The 22,436-nt window shown below is 52.8% G+C and overlaps 4 protein-coding genes across 4 annotated transcripts; 3 read left to right on the top strand and 1 right to left on the bottom strand.

Annotated features, from left to right (window-relative positions):
- Positions 1–242: 242 nt before the first annotated feature.
- RLR1 (THO2 plays a role in transcriptional elongation) lies at positions 243–7,648 on the top strand (the record flags this gene model as incomplete). Its single annotated transcript, XM_053192452.2, has 3 exons — positions 243–4,802; positions 4,854–4,933; positions 4,987–7,648. 3 exons carry the CDS (start codon positions 243–245, stop codon positions 7,646–7,648), a joined length of 7,302 nt encoding a protein of 2,433 aa, XP_053050216.2.
- Positions 7,649–10,002: 2,354 nt separating this feature from the next.
- N0V96_006984 (uncharacterized protein) lies at positions 10,003–10,630 on the top strand (the record flags this gene model as incomplete). Its single annotated transcript, XM_053192453.1, has 2 exons — positions 10,003–10,279; positions 10,377–10,630. The coding sequence occupies 2 exons, from the start codon at positions 10,003–10,005 to the stop codon at positions 10,628–10,630; spliced, it is 531 nt and encodes a 176-aa protein (XP_053050217.1).
- A 6,580-nt stretch (positions 10,631–17,210) lies between these two features.
- N0V96_006985 (uncharacterized protein) lies at positions 17,211–17,927 on the top strand (the record flags this gene model as incomplete). The annotated part of the gene is made up of 1 exon (XM_053192454.2): positions 17,211–17,927. One exon carries the CDS (start codon positions 17,211–17,213, stop codon positions 17,925–17,927), a length of 717 nt encoding a protein of 238 aa, XP_053050218.1.
- A 734-nt stretch (positions 17,928–18,661) lies between these two features.
- Positions 18,662–22,002, bottom strand: N0V96_006986 (uncharacterized protein; the record flags this gene model as incomplete). The annotated part of the gene is made up of 3 exons (XM_053192455.2): positions 18,662–20,473; positions 20,528–21,408; positions 21,462–22,002. 3 exons carry the CDS (start codon positions 22,000–22,002, stop codon positions 18,662–18,664), a joined length of 3,234 nt encoding a protein of 1,077 aa, XP_053050219.2.
- Positions 22,003–22,436: the final 434 nt, after the last annotated feature.

The following is a 22,436-nucleotide window of genomic DNA, read 5'->3' on the forward strand; positions in this document are numbered from 1 at the left end:
GCTTGACCCAACCAATTGTACCATCTATTCAATTTTCCTTTGTGCACGGTATTCTCTGAACAAGCTACACGCGACGAGCTTCCGAATCCTTTCAACTGCAAGGCATCTCTCTCCTCCATCCCCAAACGCGCGCGCAAATTGATCCTCTGCACTTTTACTGACTCTGGCGACCTACAGACTGGCTTCAACGAGACAGTGCGATACCCAAATGATACCTTGAGGAAACCCGCGACGAGAGCACGATGCCTCCTAAACGCAAGGCTCGTGGTGGCCCTGCAGGCGAAGGCGGCAGACCCTCACCCCATCGACCCGGAGACATGCCGCTGGGTCAGCGCGAACGAGATTTCTCAGAGGGAGGAGGCAGAGGTGGCCGCGGCGGCAGAAATACCAGAAGAAACGATCGCCGAGATTCCGCCCAAGGACAATCATCACAGCCTGGTACCCAGTCGGCAAGCGCTTCTCGCGTCACGTCCCCGACTGTTCCTCGCCCGCCCTCTACCCCGTCGCAGCCGCAACATCCTGCACCGATTGCAACAGGACCGCCTTCGGCACCAATCTCGCATCCGCCCTCCCCAGTACCGACAAGCTACTGCTATGAGCATCTCACCGACGAGGCGATTACCTCATGGGAAACCGGCAGCAGGCAAAAGCTAGTCGCACATGGAGTTGATTCACGGTCGGATGTGGACATCGAGGAGCTGGCCGCCATCTATCAAGAGTTTATCCATGCCGTCATCGAGGGGCGGTTGTCACCTGTTGACGCTGGCGCTTGCATGAAAGAGATCCTCGGCTCGGAATCGCAAGAAATGATTAAGGAGTCTTTCTCGTTCGAGCCTCACACTCTCTTTCTCGATACTTTGTCCATCATCTTCGACAATGATCGTGGCCTATTCAGACCTCAGCTCCGCGACTTCATTCAAGCGACAGGTGTCTCGTCCGAGCTTGTGCGCCAAACTCTAGATGCTCAGCTTCTTCAAGATTTGGGCATGATCCGCGAGACATTCGTTAAGCTTGGTATCAGGCGTGCGACAAATCTCTTATACCGACAGGCAAATTACAACCTACTCCGCGAGGAGAGCGAAGGTTACTCCAAGCTCATGACTGAGCTCTTTACAACTAGTAGCTCGGAGCCCCCGTCTGCCGAAACGGCCCATGCAGCTTTTGAGCGTCTCAAGGGCCTTATTGGAACTTTCGATCTCGATGTGGGAAGAGTCCTCGATGTCACACTCGACGTCTTTGCTGCGGTCCTCATCAAGCAATTCCGATTCTTCATCAAGCTTCTCAGAGTCAGCTCTTGGTGGCCTAGCAACCAAAACCCTGCTTCATCCACATATGCAGGTGGCCTACCTCCCTGGGCTCTTCCCGAGTCGTCGCACTGGATGACCAGCCAAGAAGTTGAACTTGAGAGTGCCGAGCTAAGGCGCCAGCGCGATATCGAGTTCTGGGACCGTGCTCGTGAGGTTCACCTCGATGCATTCTTCCAGCTTGGAGGGAGACAAGTCACAGGCAACCACCTCAAGTTGCTTGAAGAATCAGAGTCTGCATCCGAAGCTGAAGTCAATGCTGCATCCGCATGGATGAAGTTGACAAAGACCCTTCCGCCTCAGGGCAACCGTACCGCGGCCCAGCTGCTTGGTTTCAAGCTCAGATTCTACGCCTCCGATGCCAGAGATCCCGATGATGTCCTGCCAGCTAACCTGCTTTACCTTGTCGCACTTCTCGTCAAGGTTGGCTTCATGTCACTGGTCGACATCTATCCGCATCTCTGGCCTCTCGACGAGGAGATGGACACCATGAGAGAAAAGAAGATGAAGGAGCTAGACGAAAAGGAGAGACAAAGCCGACCTGGTGCCGCACAAAACGCCCTACTTATGGCGGGTGCCTTGCCTGACGACAGCGCACCGCCCCCTACGACTCGCACTCGTGCCGTTGCAGGGAAAGCAGATGCAGAGTCCAAGACAGACGCTGCCGCAGACGAAAAAGAAAAGCTGCCAGAGCCCATGGAGCAGAAGGCAGCACTACTCATATGCCTTTTGACCATTGGTGCCATTCCTGAGTCCCTTTTCATTCTTGGCCGCTTCCCCTGGCTACCAGAAGCCTATCCCGAGGTTCTTGAAAGAATTCATCGCATTCTCAACTACAGTGTGGAGAAGGTATACCAAGAAAGTCGACCGATTCCCGTCGGCTCAGCTGAGCCTGCCTCGAAACCAATTGCCGACATTGATCAAAGCGGTGTACCCAAGGGTTCCGTGAAGCTTTCCACCCTGCCACCCAAGAAGTCTATGAGATGGCCCTTCCCCGACGGATTCGACGGCAGAGATCAGCACTACAAATTCTACTGGGATGAATGGGCAGACAACGTCCCCGTGTGCCAGACTGTCGAAGACATCTTCACGTTGTGCGACACATTCCTGAATCTTTCCGGCGTAAGCATCGGCAAAGATCCTGCATTACTGGCCAAATTTGTCAGCATCGGAACGAAGAGCTTGGCCGAGGACCGCTCCCAGCACAACATGGATCGATGGCAGGACCTCTTGCGTCGCATTCTGGTTCCTGCGCTCAGCATGACCAACGCCAATGCGGCTATTGTCAACTCCGTATGGGACCTGCTCAAGCTGTATCCTGTCACAACCCGGTACTCCATCTACGCTGAGTGGTTCGAGGGCCAGATTTCCCGATTGCCGGCAATGAAGGCAGCCTTTACTCGCACTCGCGTGGAGACCAGAGGTGTGATGAAGCGCATTTCTCTCACGAATCTCAGCGAGATGGCCAAGTCGCTGGCTAAGACCAGCTACTCGTCGCCAGGCATTGTGTTCAAGGAGGCTCTCGGCCAGATTGAGGCCTACGCAAATCTCATCGAAGCCTTTGTTGAGTGCGCCAAGTACTTCACTGACTTGGCCTACGATGTCCTCATCTGGTCTCTCGTGAGCTCCATGGGCGGAAAGCGAAGCCGTACTCAGGAATCTTCCATCCTGCTGACCAGCAAATGGCTTCAAGCGCTTTCCAAGTTCGCCGGCAAAGTCTTCAAGCGGTACTCCATTTTGGACTCGACACCAATTCTCCAGTACGTGAACGACCAACTCTTCCAGGGCAACTCGACCGACTTGATTATTCTCAAAGAGCTCGTGTCGTCAATGGGAGGTGTTGTGCAAGTTCTTGACTTTACCGACGACCAAATTTTGGCCATGTCTGGAGGAGAAGTTCTGCGACGCCAGACACTGCTCAGTCTCCAAGACAAGCGGTTTGAGTCGACTCGCAGCGCCAAGCGCCTCATGCAGTCCCTTGTCGACTCGAAACTCGCTGGACGTCTGCTAATCAACGTTGCCCAATACCGACAAGCTGCTATTTACAAGCTTCCTGACGACGAGGCGCACATCAAGTACATCGGCTCGGTCATCGATGACAGCCATCAAATTCTAGTTCAATATCTCGACCTTCTACGGACTAACCTTGAGCCTCACGAGTTCCAAGCATTGGTGCCTGCGATCACCATCCTCATGGACGAATTTGGACTTGACGCGAGCCTGGCGTTCCTCATCGGTCGTGAGGGCGTTGCTTACGACATGTTCACCAAAAAGCAAGACTCCGCCATCGCTATCGACTCCGATGGCGACTTGTCAATGAGCCAAGACGCAACCGAGGCAAAAGAAGCCACCGGAGAGTCGACTGAGGCGGAGGACAAGAAACCGACGCCGGCAGAAGTTCGGGAGAAAGCGAAGAAAGATGCCGGCCGCCAGATCCATGAGGCGCTTGACCCTATTGTTACGTCGATGAAGTCCATAACTCCAGGTACCTCATGGACCAAGCTCAGCCCAGAGTTCTATGTCCTCTTCTGGGCTCTACAGCTCGGTGACATCGAGGTCCCAGCTGCTAGCTACAACAATGCTCACAAGCGACTCTCGAATCTGAAGAAAGAGCTCGACAGAGATCGCTCTGACATGAGTCGCAGCGGTATCAACAAGAAGGAAGCCAAGAAGGCGGAGCTGCTCAAGATCAGCAACGAACTGCCGAAGGAGGCGGATCTTCAGATGAAGCGAGCGCGAGTCGTCCGAGATTACATGACGGATCACATGGGAACCTGGTTCACGGGTTCAACGGAGAAGTTGAACGGTCTGTCTGATGCGATCCTCGAGCAATGCTTACTTCCCCGGCTGGTGCTCTCCGCTAGCGACGCTGAGTACTGCTATGTGTTTATCAAGAAGCTCCACATGCTCGGCGCGCCCACATTCCGTCTGAAGGCATTATATGATCGGCTTTTCTGTGTCAACAGGCTGCGGGCCATGATCTTCACTTGCACAGTCCGCGAGGCAGAGCACCTGGGCAGGTTCCTCAACTGCATCCTCAAAGACTTGGCTAGGTGGCATCGTGACACGAACGCTTACGACAGAGAAGCTGTCGGCAAGCGCAGCTTCTTCCTCGGGTTTGCTACCGAGTTCGATGACAAGGGACTGCCATCATCTTATTATGATCATGCGCAATTCCGCGACATCTTGTACGGGTGGCACAGCAAGCTCAATTTGGCATTGAAGTCATGCCTTGCCGGCATGGAATGGATGCATATCCGTAACGCAATGACAATTCTCAAGGCGGTTCTCGACCACTTCCCCGCAATCACCTTCATGGGCACACAGTTTATCGACCAACTCAAGACAATCACAGACCGTGAGGCAGCTTCGAAGACTGCGTCTGCTGGCGAGGAGGGACATCGCGTGGATCTTTCGGTCGCGGCCCAAGGTGCTTTGTCGGAATTGCAGAGGAGAAAAGACAAGTGGATTATACCCGCCGGCTTCCGCCCGAACATGGTAAGGCAACAAGACAAGCGGGGATTTAGGATCTTGCTAACCCATGTGAAGAACGGCGGAAAGGCCAAGGATGAGTCAACATCAACCAGTTTGCGCCCGACCGCGACTGAATTCCAGCCCAGATCGGCCAGGTAGGTTTGCCTAGAGGACGCATTTCAGGGGTTAAACTAACATCTGTTTGTAGGACCGCGGCAGAGCAGGAAGATGGCGAAGTCAAGGACGGCGAGGTCAAAGAGGGCAAAGATGCTGGATCCCGATCAGCAGCACCCTCGGCGCCAGCCACGCTTGCTCAAAAGGATCCCAACTTGCCTCCCAAGCCCTCCGCCTCCCAGGCAGACACAGCAAAGGGAGGCTTCCCGCGTGGCGACATCGGGTCCACCACTTCGAGCAAGCCGCCAACACCAAAGCCGGCGAATGCAACGCCCTTACCGAACAATATGAACCACCGTGATGTGCCTAGATCGACTCCTACACCCACGGGACCAGACAGAAGTGCGCACAACCTGCCCAAGCGACCAGACGTCCCTATCCCTGGCCATTACGGTCGTACTCATTTCACTCCTGACGCTTTGCCAGACCGGGTCCGAGAACCGAGAGATGCACGAGAGCCTCGCGGCCCCAGGGATACAAGAGAGCCTCGAGACACCAGAGATCACAGGGATCCTCGCGAGCCCTCAAGAGAACCCAGATTCGCCGAGCCATCACGTCCCGACCGCAGTCGAGACTTTTCTGGACAAGACAGGAGAGGACCCGATGCTCCCCCTAGAGAACCTGGTCGCCTTTCCGAGAAAGATTGGCCTTCGAGACCGGACTCGCTACCCCCTCGTCGCGATCACGGGCCCCATGAGCGCGAAGGTCGTCCCTCCCGAGATAGAGTGCCTCCGACAAATGGACGCGTGTCTGAATCGGGAAGACTGTCTAGAGAACCTGCTGTGGCCACCCCGCCATCTCAACCTACTCAGAAGCCAGCCGAGGATCCTCCTGTCAACCCTGCTCGCCTGGCCTTGATTCAAGGAGACCAACCTGGTAGGTCTAACCGCTCAGACCGCCCGCCCCGATCATCGGAGACAGACCGGCGGAGCGGCCGGGGGCCGCGTACCCAGGAGGCTCAAAGCCACGAGCAGCGGACTCCTGACCAGCGTGCTCCGGAGCCTGACCGTGCCGAATTGATTAACCCTGAACGTGCTGCCCTGATCGGTGAGCCACGAACCGAAGCGCCAGCCAGGCCGACAAGAGATGAGCCTAGAGACCGAAATGCTCAACGAGGTCATTCGCCCCGGAGAAGCGGAAGATTCAATCCAGAGGCACCAGCAGAGCCTGCGCGGGATGACAGACACGGCCGTTCCCATCACTCGGATCATCGATCCTCTGGGAGAGAAACACATGCAGAGCCCCCTGCCTATAACCCCAGAACAGAACGCATAGGCGACAGGGACGGTGACCGGTCTGGCCAAGACAAGGGCAGAGACGCTTTCTTGGGTCCTGGCCGAAATTCCGAACCTGACCACAACCGCACTGCTCACCAGGACCAAAATTACGGTCGTCTGAACCCAATTCAGTCGGTAGTTGCCCCGAACGAGGTGCCACTAGGACCCCGTGGTCGTGGCCGAGCTGCTGCCCGAGGTGGATCTGCAGGCACCCCGAACTCACGATCTGATGGTCGCTTCCCGAATGCAGACAGCCCGGCAGCGCCTGAAGAACGGCATCCACCCACAGGTCCGGCCTCCGGCAGGGGACGTCGTAATCAGTACGAGCCTAATCCGCCCGTCAACTCTCCGTCTGCGATGACACCAACTCCAGCAGCACACCCCGATCGCGCACGTGCTATCAACTCGGGCCCGGCGGGCTCACCCACTCCAGCCTCGGGAGGTCCTACCTTGGCTCCTGGTATTCACCCTGATCGACTGGCACAGATTGCTCCACCACCACCTCCCCCTCCTGGACAGCCACCGAGCCATGGTCACTCTCGGCCGCCTCTGCCCCCTATCAACACACCAGACCGCCCGTCAGGAGGTCAAGGTGGCAACAGCCGAACACCGACAGGCAATTTTCCGGCACCTACTGACGGTGTACCGTCAGGGCCGTCATCGAATGATCGAGGTCGCAGCGGCGGCAGTCGTAGACAGCTTGCGGGTATCAATAGCACTTTACAGCAAGCACAGGCAAACATGCCTGAAACCAACAGAGGCACTAGTATCCGCGGGCGTGGGGTTGCCAGAGGTAGTATCGCTGGCTCCGATGCTCAAGTTCTGACAGGTGCATCACCGGTGTCTACGCCAGTCCAAGAACGTCCAAACCCTGTGGGACAAGAAAGGGCCCAGACAAACGGCGAGGACCATTCACAAACCGAGCATGATCGCAGCCGTCGCGAGCATCGTTCAGAGCGTGGCCGGCACTCAAGGCGCAGCAGTCGCGAACGAGAACGCAGTCCTGGTCGCGAAAGAGAGGGCAAGGAACCCCGTGAGCACAGGGAGAGAAGGTCCGGAGCTCAAAATCAGTCATCCACTGGTCGAGACGAACGTGAACCCCGACGTTCTGGTCGAGAGCCGTCTGGCAGCACTAGGGAGTCGCATACGAACCCTACCCACGGCAGTAGCCGGGAGAACACAGGAGGTACTCGCGAGACTCGCCATCGGACCGATCGTGGAGATGGCGGACGTGGAGATACAGCTACGGGGCCAAGGAACGAAGAGTGGGCTGGGAACCCGCGGGGCGCGCCCAGAGGAGGGCCTCGTGAGGGAGGTCTAAGACCGAATGATGACCGACGCGAGGATCGGGGCCGAAAGCGTCGGAGCGAGGATGCAGCAGGCTTCCCGAACGACCGAGAAAAGAGGCAGAGACGCTAGGAGCGGGAGCTGATCTTCTGAAGGAATGAAGGCAAGCGAAGTCAACACTAGGGGAAGCGACGAGAGAAAATTATGTTGTGCGGAAGATGCCATTGGACTACACACGACAATTCGCATAGAATGGACAAGAGAAGAACCGCATCCCCCGACGAAAGAAGAAACATTCATTACCACTATTTTACAATTGCTTCTATTATTTTCAAGTACTGCATTGGAGGGTTCCGGTTGCACGACCGCAGTGGTCCAAAGGAAAGGGAGACCAAAGTCAATATCAGATACACACACACAAAACAATCCACTCTGTATCAAACCAAACACAACATCGTTCAGAAGAAAAGGAACACCATCGGCACTGTACCAAGGCGAACCACCGGATGGCTACGCCAGTCTCGGTCGGATGAGCCTGCCGCGGCGGCACTTTAGACATGAAGCGGCACAGAGCCAGCACACATTATGATTACACCTTCGACACCGAAGCGTCTGCTTTTCTATGATACCCCCAACGTCTCTTTCCTATATGTTACAGGGCCCTCCAAGTAGACGATGGTGGGCCTGACGCCGGCAATAGACGGCAAACCGTGAAATTCCCGCCGCGTACGCGCGGGGAAAAGTGTACATCAGCCTTTCCGAGCATTGGTAAAAAAAAGGTTCTGTGGAAAGGGAAGGGGAAATAATTCATGGCTGTATGATTTGTAAAATCAGAGCGGATCGTAGCGTCTTTCACATTAGGGCCGTTGGCCGCGTTCAGGGTGGTAACAAGGCTTTAGCATATTTATGGACTCAGTCGGGCTGGGCTCAGGATGAGCGCGGATTAGGGGCTCAAGACCTTTGATAGATTTGCTCTAATTTGATCGTCTCATTCGGAATCAACTCAATTTGCTACTGTGAATGATGTAGCAATCGGCTGTCGTTTGAGGATAGCATAGTCTTTCAACCGCCTTGTGCAATGGCGTTAGAGGGAGACGTGTCCCTGCCGTCCCTTCCCTCTCTGCACTATGAGAAACTTGAAAGTTGAGGCTGACACCAGTTCTTGACTATCAGACTTTGCACACATTGAAGATCACCCTTCGTATAAGGGGCCACGCTGGATCGTGTCTATCAAGGCTCCAAAAGAAAGGCGCAGCTTAATCAGTCCAGATTCCAAGCTGTCGATCACCCCACAGTTTGTGGGAGGGCTGACTGGGGCGAGTGGGCGCCAAGGTGAATGGAATGGTACAATACAAATGAGCGCATACCCAAAAGGAGGTTTAACTGGTTCCGCCTCCGGATATAAGATTCTGGAGCGGCAAAAAGGGCTGACAGAGTCTCTTAGTAGAGTTCTAAGCCCTGTTTCCAGGAACAAGGGTTGTGTCAACGTTGGGGGAAATCGTTCGTCAGATCAACCGAAGAGATTCACTTGTTCGAGAAGCTTGAGCTGCCCACCCCGGAGATTGGGGAGGGTTGCTTGGGGGCTTGAGCTTCTAACCCTTGAGTCAGGTTTTTGCTTGACATGACACTGACAGCCGTCGATCACCCTGTGGTCAAAAATAAAACCGGCGAGTTTAGCTGATTGAGGCTGACTGGTACTGAGTGGTGCAAGCGCGAGTTTGTATGAGTCTCTAGTGTCTGATTGGCTGGATTAGCAAACATACTGCCCATAGTTCTGGAAAGCTCTGGGGACGCCGAACAACTGTAATATAGTAGGACCAAATTTCACCACTGACAATCATTCATGCGTTCGTCTGAAGCCTTACCTCTATGTCCTCTAGAGTCCACACTGCACGTGCCTCATGACCTACTTAATCTTTGAGTTTATCGTGCTGTGGATAAGGTATGGAGCATAGAACTTGAGAAGCGATTGCAATGGAGTTTGCTCGACACTGAGGGTTATTGCCCAGGTGGCAGCTAGTAGTTGACATCGGAGTTCTGCTACTTGAATGGATGTCTGTAAACGTTCCTTTCTGAGTACGAACGGTTGACGTGCCTTTTGAGAGTAATTGATGTCTTTACTGCTTTTTCCATGAGTAGAGTACTGACACGAGGTGTTATGGCAGGCTTTGGTGCGTGCACCCGCACCGCCTCGCCGCCATGATCGGTGTAATTTACAGATTGATCTACACTTTTCTTCAGCGTCCGTGAGTCTTGGCGCCAAGCGACTACACTCTTCATCTCTCGGTTTACTCCGAGCGAAGTTCCTTTGGCTCAACACTGCAGACATGTTGTATTATTATAAAGGAAAGCCTGCCAGTATGTGAATGAAAACTTGAATAGTCTCACTATCCAAACCACAGTCCAGTCTTTCCCAAACGGCTTTCCAGTCCTTACCTTCAACTCCAAAAACCACCACTCTCTTTAACGTAAAACACATCGCAATCATGCAAATCACTCAGATCTTCTCCGCCGCTGTGCTCATGGCTTCCGCCGTTGTCGCCAACCCCACCCCGATGCTCGAGGCCCACGGAACCGGCCTGGAGCGCCGCGTGCCCAAGACCTCCGGCGCCGCCTGCATCAAGGCCCCTCTGAGCGCCGACAAGGACTTCTCCTACTACACCTTCACCATCGACGCCGGCGTCAAGGCCGCCGCCGCGCAGGCCGGTCTTACCAAGATTGGTGTCCGTCAGCACTGCAACTCCAACGGTGGTCCCTTTGGAAGTAAGTTTTGATTCTCGTCCTACATCTTTACCCAGCCCCCCCTGGGCCGGATGCAACTCGGCAATGAACCAAAGTCTCTAACAGAATTCTCTAATAGTGTGGGCGCAAAACACCGAGAACTGGGCCTACGTCCCCCTGGACAAGTTCGGCCCCGACCAGAAGTACAACGTCAAGGTCAACCGCTGCAAGAAGGACTTTGACCGCCACGTCTGGAGCTACAGCGTCTGGCTGTGCAACAACAACAACTGGTGCGGCACCACCAACTGCGGTTTGGACCGTGAGATCTGCCCTGAGCAGAAGACCAAGGCGGTCAACCTCAACGACCCCCTCAAGTGGACTTGCTCTGCTTAAGCGGGGATCGGGGCGCGGCGACTAGCTGAGAAATACCCTTAGACACTCGGATTTCGGTCTTCGACACCTTTAGTATAAATTTTGGAGTCAGGATAGCGTTGAATTAATGCGTTTAAATACCATGACTCCAACTCAGTACTTCCCGTGGATTGAGCCTACCTAACTTAAGTGACCGATCTGTATCCAATACTTGCCTACCAGGCCACACCTTGTGAGCCTCAAAGCACGTGCCACTCCCACGCTGATCACGCTGATCACGCTGAAGACGTAGAAAGGGCAAGCCCGTTGCAGCGTTCGTGCATATAATCTCGACTAACTGATTAACTCAAATACAAATGCAGGTCATCGCTCAACAGAAACATGAAAAGGGGCGTTGGACTTACATATGATGCTGTGAGAAGCTGTGGAGGTATCTGGAAGCGGAGAAGGAAGAGGCCGAGTGCGCTTAGGTACGCAAAGGGGAAAATTATCACGTGAGAAGGCTGATGGCGATGGCTCGGTGAGCTGACATCAAGAATATGTGGTGAAGTGTTGGGACTCGGGGCTCGGCCCGTATTTACGGACGCGGACACATCTCATACGCTGCAACGGGCACTCGTGTGTCGCATTCGATGGCTGTCCTTGGCCTCGTCTTAGAGACGGGCGTCATTGATGTCTTTGTTTAGGCTCGTCACCTCACGCGGGGAGGATGTTCAGATGTGAATATGTGACGAGGGTTTCAAAGTTGGTCTGCCTTGCAGCCGTTGGGCTTTTTCAAATTAGATTACTTACTTAGATGAGCGTATCCAACATATGTCTGTCTCGGTATGCCGCGATGCCAAGTCTATCATGATGTATGCGTTCCTATCCCTCCAAAGTGGCAAAAAGGATCGGAGAAAATCCTACATATGCACCTGAAGACAGCAATGGTCAAACATGCTGCAGGCCCAAAGTGATGTGTCGCAATTCGGAATGGAATATGTTGAGCCATTGGCTTAGAGGGGCTTCTCACGTCAGCTACGGCATCCTACCTACCTGCCGTTGTGAGACGAAATTGAAATATGGTTTTGACCGGGCGACTCTCTTTCCAGCTCTGCCTGCATGCAGCATCGTTTTGTCTCAATAGCTTGCCATTGCCACTCTCTTGGGGACCGAGTTTCCAAAGACCATGCCAACATCAGAATGGTCAGATTGTTCGGTGGGGGCTTTCGTGCTGCGAGGCCTCGACTCTAATCCACGAAATAGATGCGATGGAAGTAGACTAGATCAATAAGACTGATCAATATCAACATGGATGAAAAATGAATGGCCTAGAAATAGAGATGAATCCCTTATGAGAACTCGGATCGAGGGGCCACACGCCACTTGGAGGCTCGTGAGTATCTGGCACATACGCGTCTGTCCAGATCGCGTCGTGACAGCTATCTTCCTCAGATTTGGGTAAGGCTGGCTCGTTTACGAACATAAAATCTCAGACTATAATGACAAAAGTGCCTGACTGTTGGGGGGCGCAGACACTTTGAATGCCGAATGAGACGGCGAGCTGCAGTGCAGAATGGAGCCAAGACTTGAACGAACCTGTTGTGCTGCATGGAACTTTTACCATTGGCTATTGCAGGAGAGAAGCCACCTTGCCCTTCCAAAGCAGTCATTTGTAACGTGGCTGGGGATCGTCGATGCGAGATGTTGTGGTTGCAGTGACCATAGCCTAGAGTGCCTTGGTAGCGTTAAGGGGGCTTGGACATCACAGCCTGATTCTCGAAGCGGAGGGAATCGCTCCAAAACGGAAAATAAATACATCGTATTCCTCTTTGTACCCGCATTTGGTGTCGGTAGTTGAGAGGTATCTATCTTCCGGCCGCGCCCCTTCAAGCTTCGCTGGAAGGTTTTCTTTCTCTCAACCATGTCTCGAATCTTCCGCAACTTCGTTGAAGTCTCTGAATTGGTCGCCATGCGCTTCGCGACCTGGGCGAGAGGAACCATTCCTCAATGCCGCTGGAGGAGAAGCGCCCTCGCCTTTGCCGCCGCTGCCTTCGTCACTTTCATCATCAATCTTTCCTTCGTCTTCTGGGCCATAAATCATACGAGTGAGACTATGCCACCCGATATTGGAGTCATAGCAAACGGCAGTTGCCAGAGCATTAAGAGCTTCAATACTGGAATTCATGTCGTTATTAACGTCGTCAGTACCATCTTGCTGGCGGGAAGCAACTACTGCATGCAGGCTTTGATCGCACCAACTCGGTCCGAGATAGACAGCGCGCACGCGAGACGGACATGGCTGGATATCGGTATCCCAAGCATTCGGAACTTCTCGAGTATTGCTACGAAGAGAAAAATATTGTGGCTTCTTTTGGCAACGTCCTCGTTTCCACTGCATTTAGGGTATATTATCTTCGATCCAATGATGTAACCATGTTAATCTAATTACTCTGCAGCTTCAACTCGATCATATTCACCTCAACTTCCACAAATTCCTACCGCATTTGGGTGAAAAGTCAAGACACTTTCATCCGGCAAAATCTAACTGCAATCCCTCGTGTCTTTCCAAAAGAACTTCCGAAAGAATTTCTTTTAGAACCAGAACATAACGAGGGGCGGTTTATTACCTCGATTACCGCACTTGCCGCGATGAGTACGAACCTACGTTTCAGTCTTTGCGAGGTGACCTCGTGGTATTTACAACCAGCGAGACAGCCCCTATTGCTACAGACAGTGCGGAATCCATCACCGAAAAAACGAATCCATTTGACTGGGTGTGCTTGCAATACGCAACGAATGAGTGCGAAGAGCAACTTCCGGGTTTCGACGACTATGGCGACAGGTTACTGCAGTATGATATTCGCGGTTGCTACAACCAGCAAGCGAAAGAGCATTGCAAGCTACTTTCAGTCGTAGCCTCTGTTGGACTGTGACTATTCTCAACCTGATCAAAGCTATCATGATGCTTTTTGTCGCATATGGAAGCAGCGAAACACCCATTTTGACTATAGGCGACGCTATAGAGTCCTTTCTTATGGAAGAAGATCATTCTACGAGGGCAGTGGGTCTCATATCTATGGCGAGTATGGAAGATCAAGGGAAAATTCGTGCTATGAAAGACCAAGAAGGGTTTCCAAGCCGAACAAAGTTTCGCTTCAAACGAAAACGTAAATTCGCTGCTGCGGGCTATTATCGATGGGTAGTATCTACAGCAGTGTAAGACTTTTCCCCTCCAGACACCCTCGCATATGACACCGGGTCGCTGATAAGAGCCAGATATCTTTTTCTCCTCGACGGCCACCTCTTTTGGGTATTATGGTCGATGTGCAGCCTCAGCAAAATCGCTCAGTATGGGCTCGGGAAAGTCCATACTGACACAATTCTGGACAGGAACAGCAAGACTAGCGACACCCTCTTCGCCAATGTCCTACTTGCAAACACGCCACAAACCGTCATGTCGCTGGTCTATTTCAACTTCAACGCTCTTTTTACAAGCATATCGCTGATTACCGAGTGGGACAGGTTTGGGAAAGAGCAAAAGGGTCTGAGAGTATCTTCTAACCGGCAAGGTGACCAGCGGCAGGCATACTTCCTACAACTTCCTTATCGATACTCCCTTCCACTCGCTGTATTCTCTGGTGCCATGCATTGGCTTATCTCTCAGAGCCTGTTTCTGGTGAATATAGAGATCTGGAATTCTCACGATACGAAAATCGACAGTGTTACGTCCTGTGGGTGGTCACCACTAGGCATCATATGTGTGGTTGTGACCGGTACGATCATGGTCGTGTTTCTTCTCGCAACAGGATTTCGGCATTTTCGTTATGGTGGGATTCCTGTAGCCGTCAGTTGCAGCGCTGCAATATCTGCGGCTTGCCACCCAGCACCGGATGAAGAGCCACAAATGTGGAAAAGGGCATTGCGCTGGGGTGTTGTGTCTGAACCTGATTCTGAATCTCCGCACTGCTCTTTCTCAAGCAGAGAGATCGAGGCCCCCATTGAGGGGATGAAATACGAATGAGATCAGACAGTTGGATGAGAAGTTCATGCGGCTAATAAAGGTGTTCATTGGAAACACGGAAAGTATTTGGATTGAGTCTGCTTGAGGGGCTGATACAACATATTGCATGGTCTGCCGTGAATGGCGATCAGGATGGAATTTTTGTTTTTGCTGCATCTTGGGATATCAGACACCCTATACATCTTGGTATTTCCCAAAACATTAATTAATCTCTGATAGATATAATTCTCAGGCCACTGGGGTGTGCGTTCATGAGTTCATGAGTGAGCTGGCATTGATGCGGACTGTGGTTAATGACCTCACAGCCACCTTTGAACAGCAACTTGAGTGCCCAGTAGTAAAATGGAAGGCAGTGGACCAATGTCCGCAGTCACTCCACTATGCCATACTTTGAGGCCTACAGTATATATCCTATACTCTCAACTCTTCGAAACAGATTATCAACTGGGTTTATTCTTCTGAGGAAAGAGTAAAGACTGCCAAGACTAGAAACTTGGGGACCACCGAAAGTACTTGAGGACGAGAGTGGAGATTGCCACAGGAGAACTGGGTTAACTCGTGTTGACGTGAGTTCCGGGGCATGTCTCCGCAGCAGATGGCGAGCCTTCGTCGCCTTTCCAGGTTCCCGACTCCTCAGCTAAACTTCTCGACTGGTGAGATCAGCGCATTGGTCAATGCTTCTATCTGGATTCTATCCAATAATAGCAACCCAGCGGGTTTCATCTGATCGTAACGCAAGGTTTCAATGTCGAATCGGATCATATTGGCAACTGCATTATCAAACTTCACATTTCAAGCCTGTGATGAGTAGCTTGTCTTCATCTCAAGCGTATGTAGCGACACCAACTCTTCATCGCTACATGTGCTAGGCGTGCCGAGCTGGGGGCTGTCGCTTATCGCTTGTGATAACTGTCTTTGTCCTAGAGCCTGTCCACATCTCCTCCCGTCTCTCCACCTTTGCGGCTCGGATTTCGGTTCCCGAGAAGGGAAGTCTTTACAACAATTAACCCAGTACACTGCGGGTTTACCACATCAACTGCCCCATCCGGATAACTAATTGTAATATAACTCTTCTCGTACTTTAGGCAGCAGTTTAACATCTTCATCTTATCAATCTTTAATCTTTAGTTACCATTGATGTGGGGATATGCGATGCGAGTTGCTCGGATAGTCTCGCGATGATTTTGATTATTTGGTGTTTCCCATCTTAAACAGTCTTTTCTTCCGTCTCACTGACAACATTCTTCTGAAAAAAAAAAAGTTACGCTGTTTTATCATAATCTCATAAGTCAAGATGAAATGATCCAAGTGCAAGTAACAAAATCAATGAGACTTGTTGTTCGTGTTACGACCATTAACTGTGGGCTTTCGCAACCCCGGGCTAAGCCACACAAGCCGCGTGGACAGGGTTGGGTACGCTTCGTGTTATGCTACCAATCTAATCCATAATTCGAATGGCGCACATTTCTATTCAGAACTGGGACTCTTCCTGATTTGACGGACGAGGTCCGTGGTCTATTATTGATGTGATTTCTACTCCGCCTTTTTCTTCGGTTCCGTATTACATGGTTGGCGATAGACCCCACGTCGAGCGAAGAATTCCCCGAATAGGGAAGAAAAGCTCGTGTGAATACCTGGCCCAAACCTCAACTCGGAGCGATCCGAAGCAAAAAGCCTTGTAACGTTGTTGCACCCTCCACTGGACCCTTGCCACATCTGTCTCCACGGGACAAAGACCCGAAAGGTGGCATACAAAGAGGATCCGGAAGGGGATTTACGGTTATTTGCGACTCAAAAGATAGGCGTAAATCTTTGATGTAGAGTTTCAACAGGCCGGCGATAGGGATGAACCTTCGAATTCGGCCAAAGATCCAGCCTCCACAGTGCCTGTCGCTAACATTGGCGGAATATCACGGGTCCTGAGGCCGCTGAGCTATCCCACCCAGAGCCGCTACAAAGCCTCGAAGGGCGTTGTCGTGGAGAAACGCCCGGCAGATGGCCGCGCGGAGGTCAAGAACACGAGTTCTAATTCAGGCATGGACGAATATGACATGTATCAATGTCAAGAGAATGGATCGGCATCATGGAGGCTGGGGGGACCCATCGTGATGAAGTCTTTGGCTGACGATGTGATATATAAAAGTAGAGAAAAATGCAAAGTCAACAGTTTCCAGAGTATCGACAAGAATCAAATCCACAATGCGCTCCTTTCTCGCCATGTATCAGCCGAAAATTCTTTCCTTTGTACTGTCACCCCTCTTCATCAAGACTCTTCTTGCCACCGTCATCATTCTTACTTCTATTCGTACGGTCTTTCTTTACTACGAAGTATCTATAACCACGGCACTCGAACACGCCGCCACCGCCTCACCTCTCCGACCTCCAAAAGAGACCAAGTGTCTCCCGCAGCTGTCCCCAGACCTTGCAGAAACCCTTCAACTTCTACAGTCATCATGTCGATCTTCCCTGTACGACCCGAAATCCCACATCCGAATCACCACCGTGACGGCACAATTTGGAAATATCCGAGAACACTACCAGAACGCCTTACAGTCTCACGTCCTACATACCACGCTTCATGGCAACGGGCTCGAAGTCATGTGTACACCTGTCGTTGACGACCTGTGGAACAAGCCAGCCTATATACTGTCTCTCCTACTTGATGAGATGCTTAAGCCACAAAACGAACGGACGGAATGGCTCTTCTGGGTCGACCGCGACACGATCATCCTAGACCAATGCCGTCCGATATCGAGCTTCCTCCCACCCCGAGTACGTAACCGAGTTGCTGCCAGCACAAAGGCCCACGGAGAAGCCCCCAGAGACGAAGATGTACACCTCGTAGCGGCGGACGACTGGAACGGTCTCAACAATGGCGTCTTCCTTCTCCGCGTCGGGCAATGGGCCATTGAGCTCTTCAGCGCCATCATGGCCTTCCGGCACTTCAGGCCCGGCACGGAGCTGCGGTTCACGGAGCAGAGCGCCATGGAGATCTTGATAGAGGAGAAGAGATTCAAAAAGGGGGTACGGATGGTGCATCAGACCTGGTTCAACTCGTATCCTGGCAGCCTCAAGGCGTCCACGTATCTCGAGGGAGATGACGAAAAGGGGCTCTCGGATTGGCAGACGAGACGCGGCGACTTTTTGATCCATTTTGCCGGGTTCGGCGAGGATGACCGCGCAAAGAGTATGAAAAGCTGGCTGGACATGTTGGGGACGACACACTTTACACTGGAAGCTGGGAGGGTGCAGAGAAATGTCACACCGGACATTGAAGCTTACTGGGAAGATCTAGAACCGGTAGAAAAGCAGTGAGCGCTGACTTGGGTTTGCCGAAAATTCAGAAATACAATAGCAACCTGTCAATTTGAACTTATTGAGTTGATCTGTGACACTTCGTTGAAGCCCGTCTGAGCGAGAGGTGGCACAACAGATTCATGCATAGCCACGGCTTACGGACCTAGCAAGGCGGGATAGATTTGCAACTGGAAGCTAGCATCCATAATCAGATGAAGCATGCTGTATTCCCCCCCACCCCCCTCCCGTCCTTCAAGACTGATAGGTCTGTCGAGGCATCTCCATCGTAAGGTCAGACCAGACGACCAGTAATCCGACTGGCGGGATCGGATGAAAGATTTGAAATTCAGGTGGCATGGCAGCGGTCTCGACCGAGGGCAAGTCTGCAACGCTGCCTTACATACCAGGTACGTAACATCACGAGAAGTCGGTTCTATGAGAAAGCATATGTTCATTCAATGATCCTAGTGCAACTCCACCAGTCGATCTCATCCCGAGACCCTGACTGATGGCCAGAGAATAAACTATAAGTAACAAATAAGGTGACCATGGGCCACCTGTGGGCGATGTGCCACCAAAAATCAAGTCCTTTCCCCTGAAGATGAAACCCGACCGCCTGTCCTTTCAGGCTTTCCCGGTCCACGCCCATGTCCGCTGCTAGGGGCAAGTCGCTAAAAGTGGTAGAATAGGTATATACACTTGACAGTGCAAGTAAAACACAAATAAGCAGGTTGTCCGTCGCCCGTCCTCGTTTAGCGACCTGGGCCGTGAAGTGAGTTCTTCAACAACTCGTACATTTCATTGTCGCCGGGAGAGTAACTATGGCCCGATATGTTAAGGGAGCCATGTTGCTGCTGGTATGCTTGGTTGGAGGTGCCGGACCCGCTGCCGTAGTTGGCGGAGGTGGTACCTTTCGTGGCATAGCCTCCAGAGACATTGGCTGGCGTGAAAGAAGTGTTAGATCCCGCGCCAAACCCATACCAATTGTGTTGGTCCGGTTGAGTTGATTGCTGCTGGGTCTGGTTTGCGTAAGATCCATACGATTGTGTTTGTTGCGGCTGCGCCTGTGACTGCTGCTGTTGCGGCTGCTGATTTGCGTTCCGAGAGGACGACCTTGGTTGAGTGCTGCTCGCTGCTGAACTTCGCATGTTAAACGATTGCAGAGAGGACGACTGCTGCTGAGTCGTCGACGGCTGTTGAGCGTAGGTATTAGCTGCCGTCGTGGTATTGGCATTATTGTATGATTGCGCGTTGCATGATTGAGATTGGTTGTTGTACAACTGTCCGGACCGCGCGTTGCTGCTGGATGTGTGCACAGCGGTGTTGGTTCTGTCGTAGTCATACGAAGGGTAAGTAGATGCTATTGCAGAGGTATTCTGCGCCGCGTAAGGCTGGTAGGCAAGTCTTGTGGTGTCCAACTCTGTCGAGTTGTTGCTCTGGCTGGAGTACTTCGTATTGTAGTTGTTGTAGTTGGACACGTTGCTCAAGGATTGGGTATCATTGTCAGTTGCTGAGTCCATCGTCGCTGAAGTCGATGGTTGGACGGTATGATGGGAGGGTGTTGCACGGGGTTCATTGACGGGAGTACGAGTGGAGGCTTTTTGCCCAGCTCGACTCTTAGTTCGGGCTGCCTGAACAGGAGCCTGGAACGGCGAGACCTGGGCTGGGGTAACTGTTTGCGCTACTTGGGCTGCTTGCTGTGTCGGGGAAGGGCGATGCTGCCGTTGTTGCTGTGCAGCGACATGAGCCACAGCCTGTTGCGTATTGCGATAGGATGTCTCCTGACGAGCGACGGTGGTTGCAGCCGGCATCTGCGTCGACCTTCGTGGCCTGTGTTGCTTGGTCGTCATGGTAGGCGAGACTGTGTTCGCTGTCCTGGGAGGAGATATGCTCTGCCAGTTTTGTGCGTAATTGGGAAGCGGGACGGGGCTTTCAGCCGTAGACTGATGCGGCTGTCCTGCTCCGGATGGCAAGCTGCGCCGTGAAGAAGTCCTCGTCGCTCTCGGGCTCTTAGTCGCGGGTTGAGAGTAACTGAGACTCGACATGTTATCATTGTTGGCAGTTGTATAGCTGTTCACGTCTGTGCTCGGCTGAGTGTATGTTGCCGTGCCGGTAAGAGACGGCTGCGAAAAGCCCGTGGAGACTGCCTGCTGCTCCGCGTAATTTGTGGTGGCAGTAGGCTCGGGGTACGATGAGACGTCGTGTGACATGTTCATATCGTGGGAGGCGGAATTTGTATAAGTGAGTTCGTTTGGTCCGTCATTAAAGTAATCCTGACTAGGAGCCTGCGCAGCAGGAGTGAGCATGTTGGCAACTGGCATGTTTGAAGTGTAGTCGATCGTCTCAATGTCGTCTGGTTCTTGTTCTTCAACTTCCACCTCAGGCTCCGCCAGCTCGGCCTCGGCTTCAACTTCAGCCTCGGCGTCGTTATCGTCGTCATCGTCCTCAACTACAGCTGCGGACTTTTCTTCCTTCTTCTTTGCTGGCATTTTATTAATCAGGGGATATTGGCATTCCACGCCCAGCTCTTCACAGGAAGCGCACTCAGGTTTGACGCGATCGCACTGAAATACGTTAGTCTCTCTAGCTAGGCAGCTCAACGGAACACATTCACATACCTTGGTCTTTGCTCTTCTGCAAGCAATGCATCCACCTCTCGAAATCAGCTTCATCGGCGTGCCTGGAGGTGCCGGAATCAACTCCACTTCTTCCGCATCTTCAGCCGCCTTCGATTTTCGAGGCCGCTTCTTCTTCTTTCCTGAGGCCGGGGATTCCAACGTGGCTGTCGTGACATCAGCTTGCGCTGTTGCCTGCTGAGGAGTCGGCGATGCGCTAGTTGAGGACGCAGCGGCATCGTTGGGATGAACAATGCGGAGTCGCTCAGCACCATACTTGACCAGCATGGCAAGAGACTCTTTCTGAAGATCGGGTGATTGATTTGCAAAGATACCGAACTGCTCCGTGGAGAGACTCTCGGGATCCAAGCCGCTGTCGCTGAGGAGTCTGATGGCGACCTCTCGGCGCCTAGCTGCTTCGCCGGGGGGCACATTCAGCACCGCATGTGAATGCACTCCACTTTGAACAGCGGCATCCGCCTTGGTCGGAACAGTGGTTGTTGCCTCGCCGTTGGTAGCATCGCCAGCTGCTTGTGCGTCCTTTGCGGCTTCCGACTTCTTCTTCCTCTTCTTCGGTTGAACAGGTGTCCCATCTGGATTCAGGGCCTCGCTCTTCCTCTTCGTCTTTAGCTTTGGCTCCACGGGCGTCCCGTCCGCATTCAAAGCTTCGCTTTTCCGCTTTCGCGGCGTTCTCGCCTTCTTGGACTTTTCTCCAGCGGGAATCAGAGGTGCTGGAGGTGCTGCCGGAGGAAGGGGTTTGAAGTGCTCAATCATCTCGCCGAGAGTCTTGTGAAGAGGCGTGTGTTCGTACTTGACGTTAATGGTTCGAGTATTCTTCGAAAACGCAACGGTGAGAGTCCCGCGACAGTCGAAAGCTGGTCGGGCTAGGAGGCTATTAGCAAACATTGCGAGCGCGCTTGCAAGCGCAATATCTTACCTTGCATGGCTGGCTCAAGCTCCTTCTGACTATACTCTCCTATGATAGTCTTATTGAGCGTCTTTTGGTGCTGCCGGTTCCAAGTGACGAGAGAGTCTTTGCAGTTGTAGGTGAAAGACCACCCGTACTGGCCGCGCGAAACCTCTCTAACGACCCATGTGCTCTCATCCACCACAGAAAGACGCCCAACAATATGCTTCGCTACAGCTCTCTGCATTACGGGGTTGTCGTGGGGCTGACTGATAATGGTGTCGTAGGCGCGTACAATCTTGACGGTTTGACCTTCAACGACCTGGGTTCGGAGACCGCTCAGCGCTGGGTCGATGTTCTCCTGCGCATCGCCGTCGCCATCGCGAATAGCGAATTCGAGGGTGGGCGGCACTTCGAGTGTGACGGAGAGATGTTCACATCGTGTGGGTGTCTTCTTTCGATCGAGTTCGCTACGGAGTTGGGTGGGTATGTCATCGGGATGCGCAATTGACGGCTTATTCCTTGACGCGCTTCCGTACGAAGGCGTGAGACCCAACAGGGCCTCAGCCATAGTAGACTGCGGCTCCCGTCTTTGATCCCTATGAATCGACGCGACGAGACCGCAAAGTCGCGTTTTCGCCGTTGGCGATTGTTGAGTTGTGACGCAACAATGTTGGAGAGAGCCGAGTGACGCTTTGGTTGGGGTCGTTGGCTGGCACAGAGTGCGCAAAGGCGCGGTTCCGCGTCCCTCGGAGGATTGGCGGGGGGTTGCGGGTACTGGGACACGGCATGGTGTGGCCATAGCGCTGCTTGGACTTGACCACTGACTACTTAACATTGGCGAAGCCAAAGGCATGGTTCCCGTATCCATCCAAACCCTAGTCGCTTCGTCGACTTCCATGTGGTGAGTATTTCCGATAGCAGTTGCCAACAACGGGCTATTTCCTGATACCGCCGCCATTGTTGTCCTGCTGCTGCCAATGGCAAGTGAAGTGGTTTGCGAAA

This window comes from Colletotrichum fioriniae (assembly GCF_027942845.1).
Source record: "Colletotrichum fioriniae strain IMI 355084 chromosome Unknown scaffold_8, whole genome shotgun sequence".
NCBI lineage: Eukaryota > Fungi > Ascomycota > Sordariomycetes > Glomerellales > Glomerellaceae > Colletotrichum > Colletotrichum fioriniae.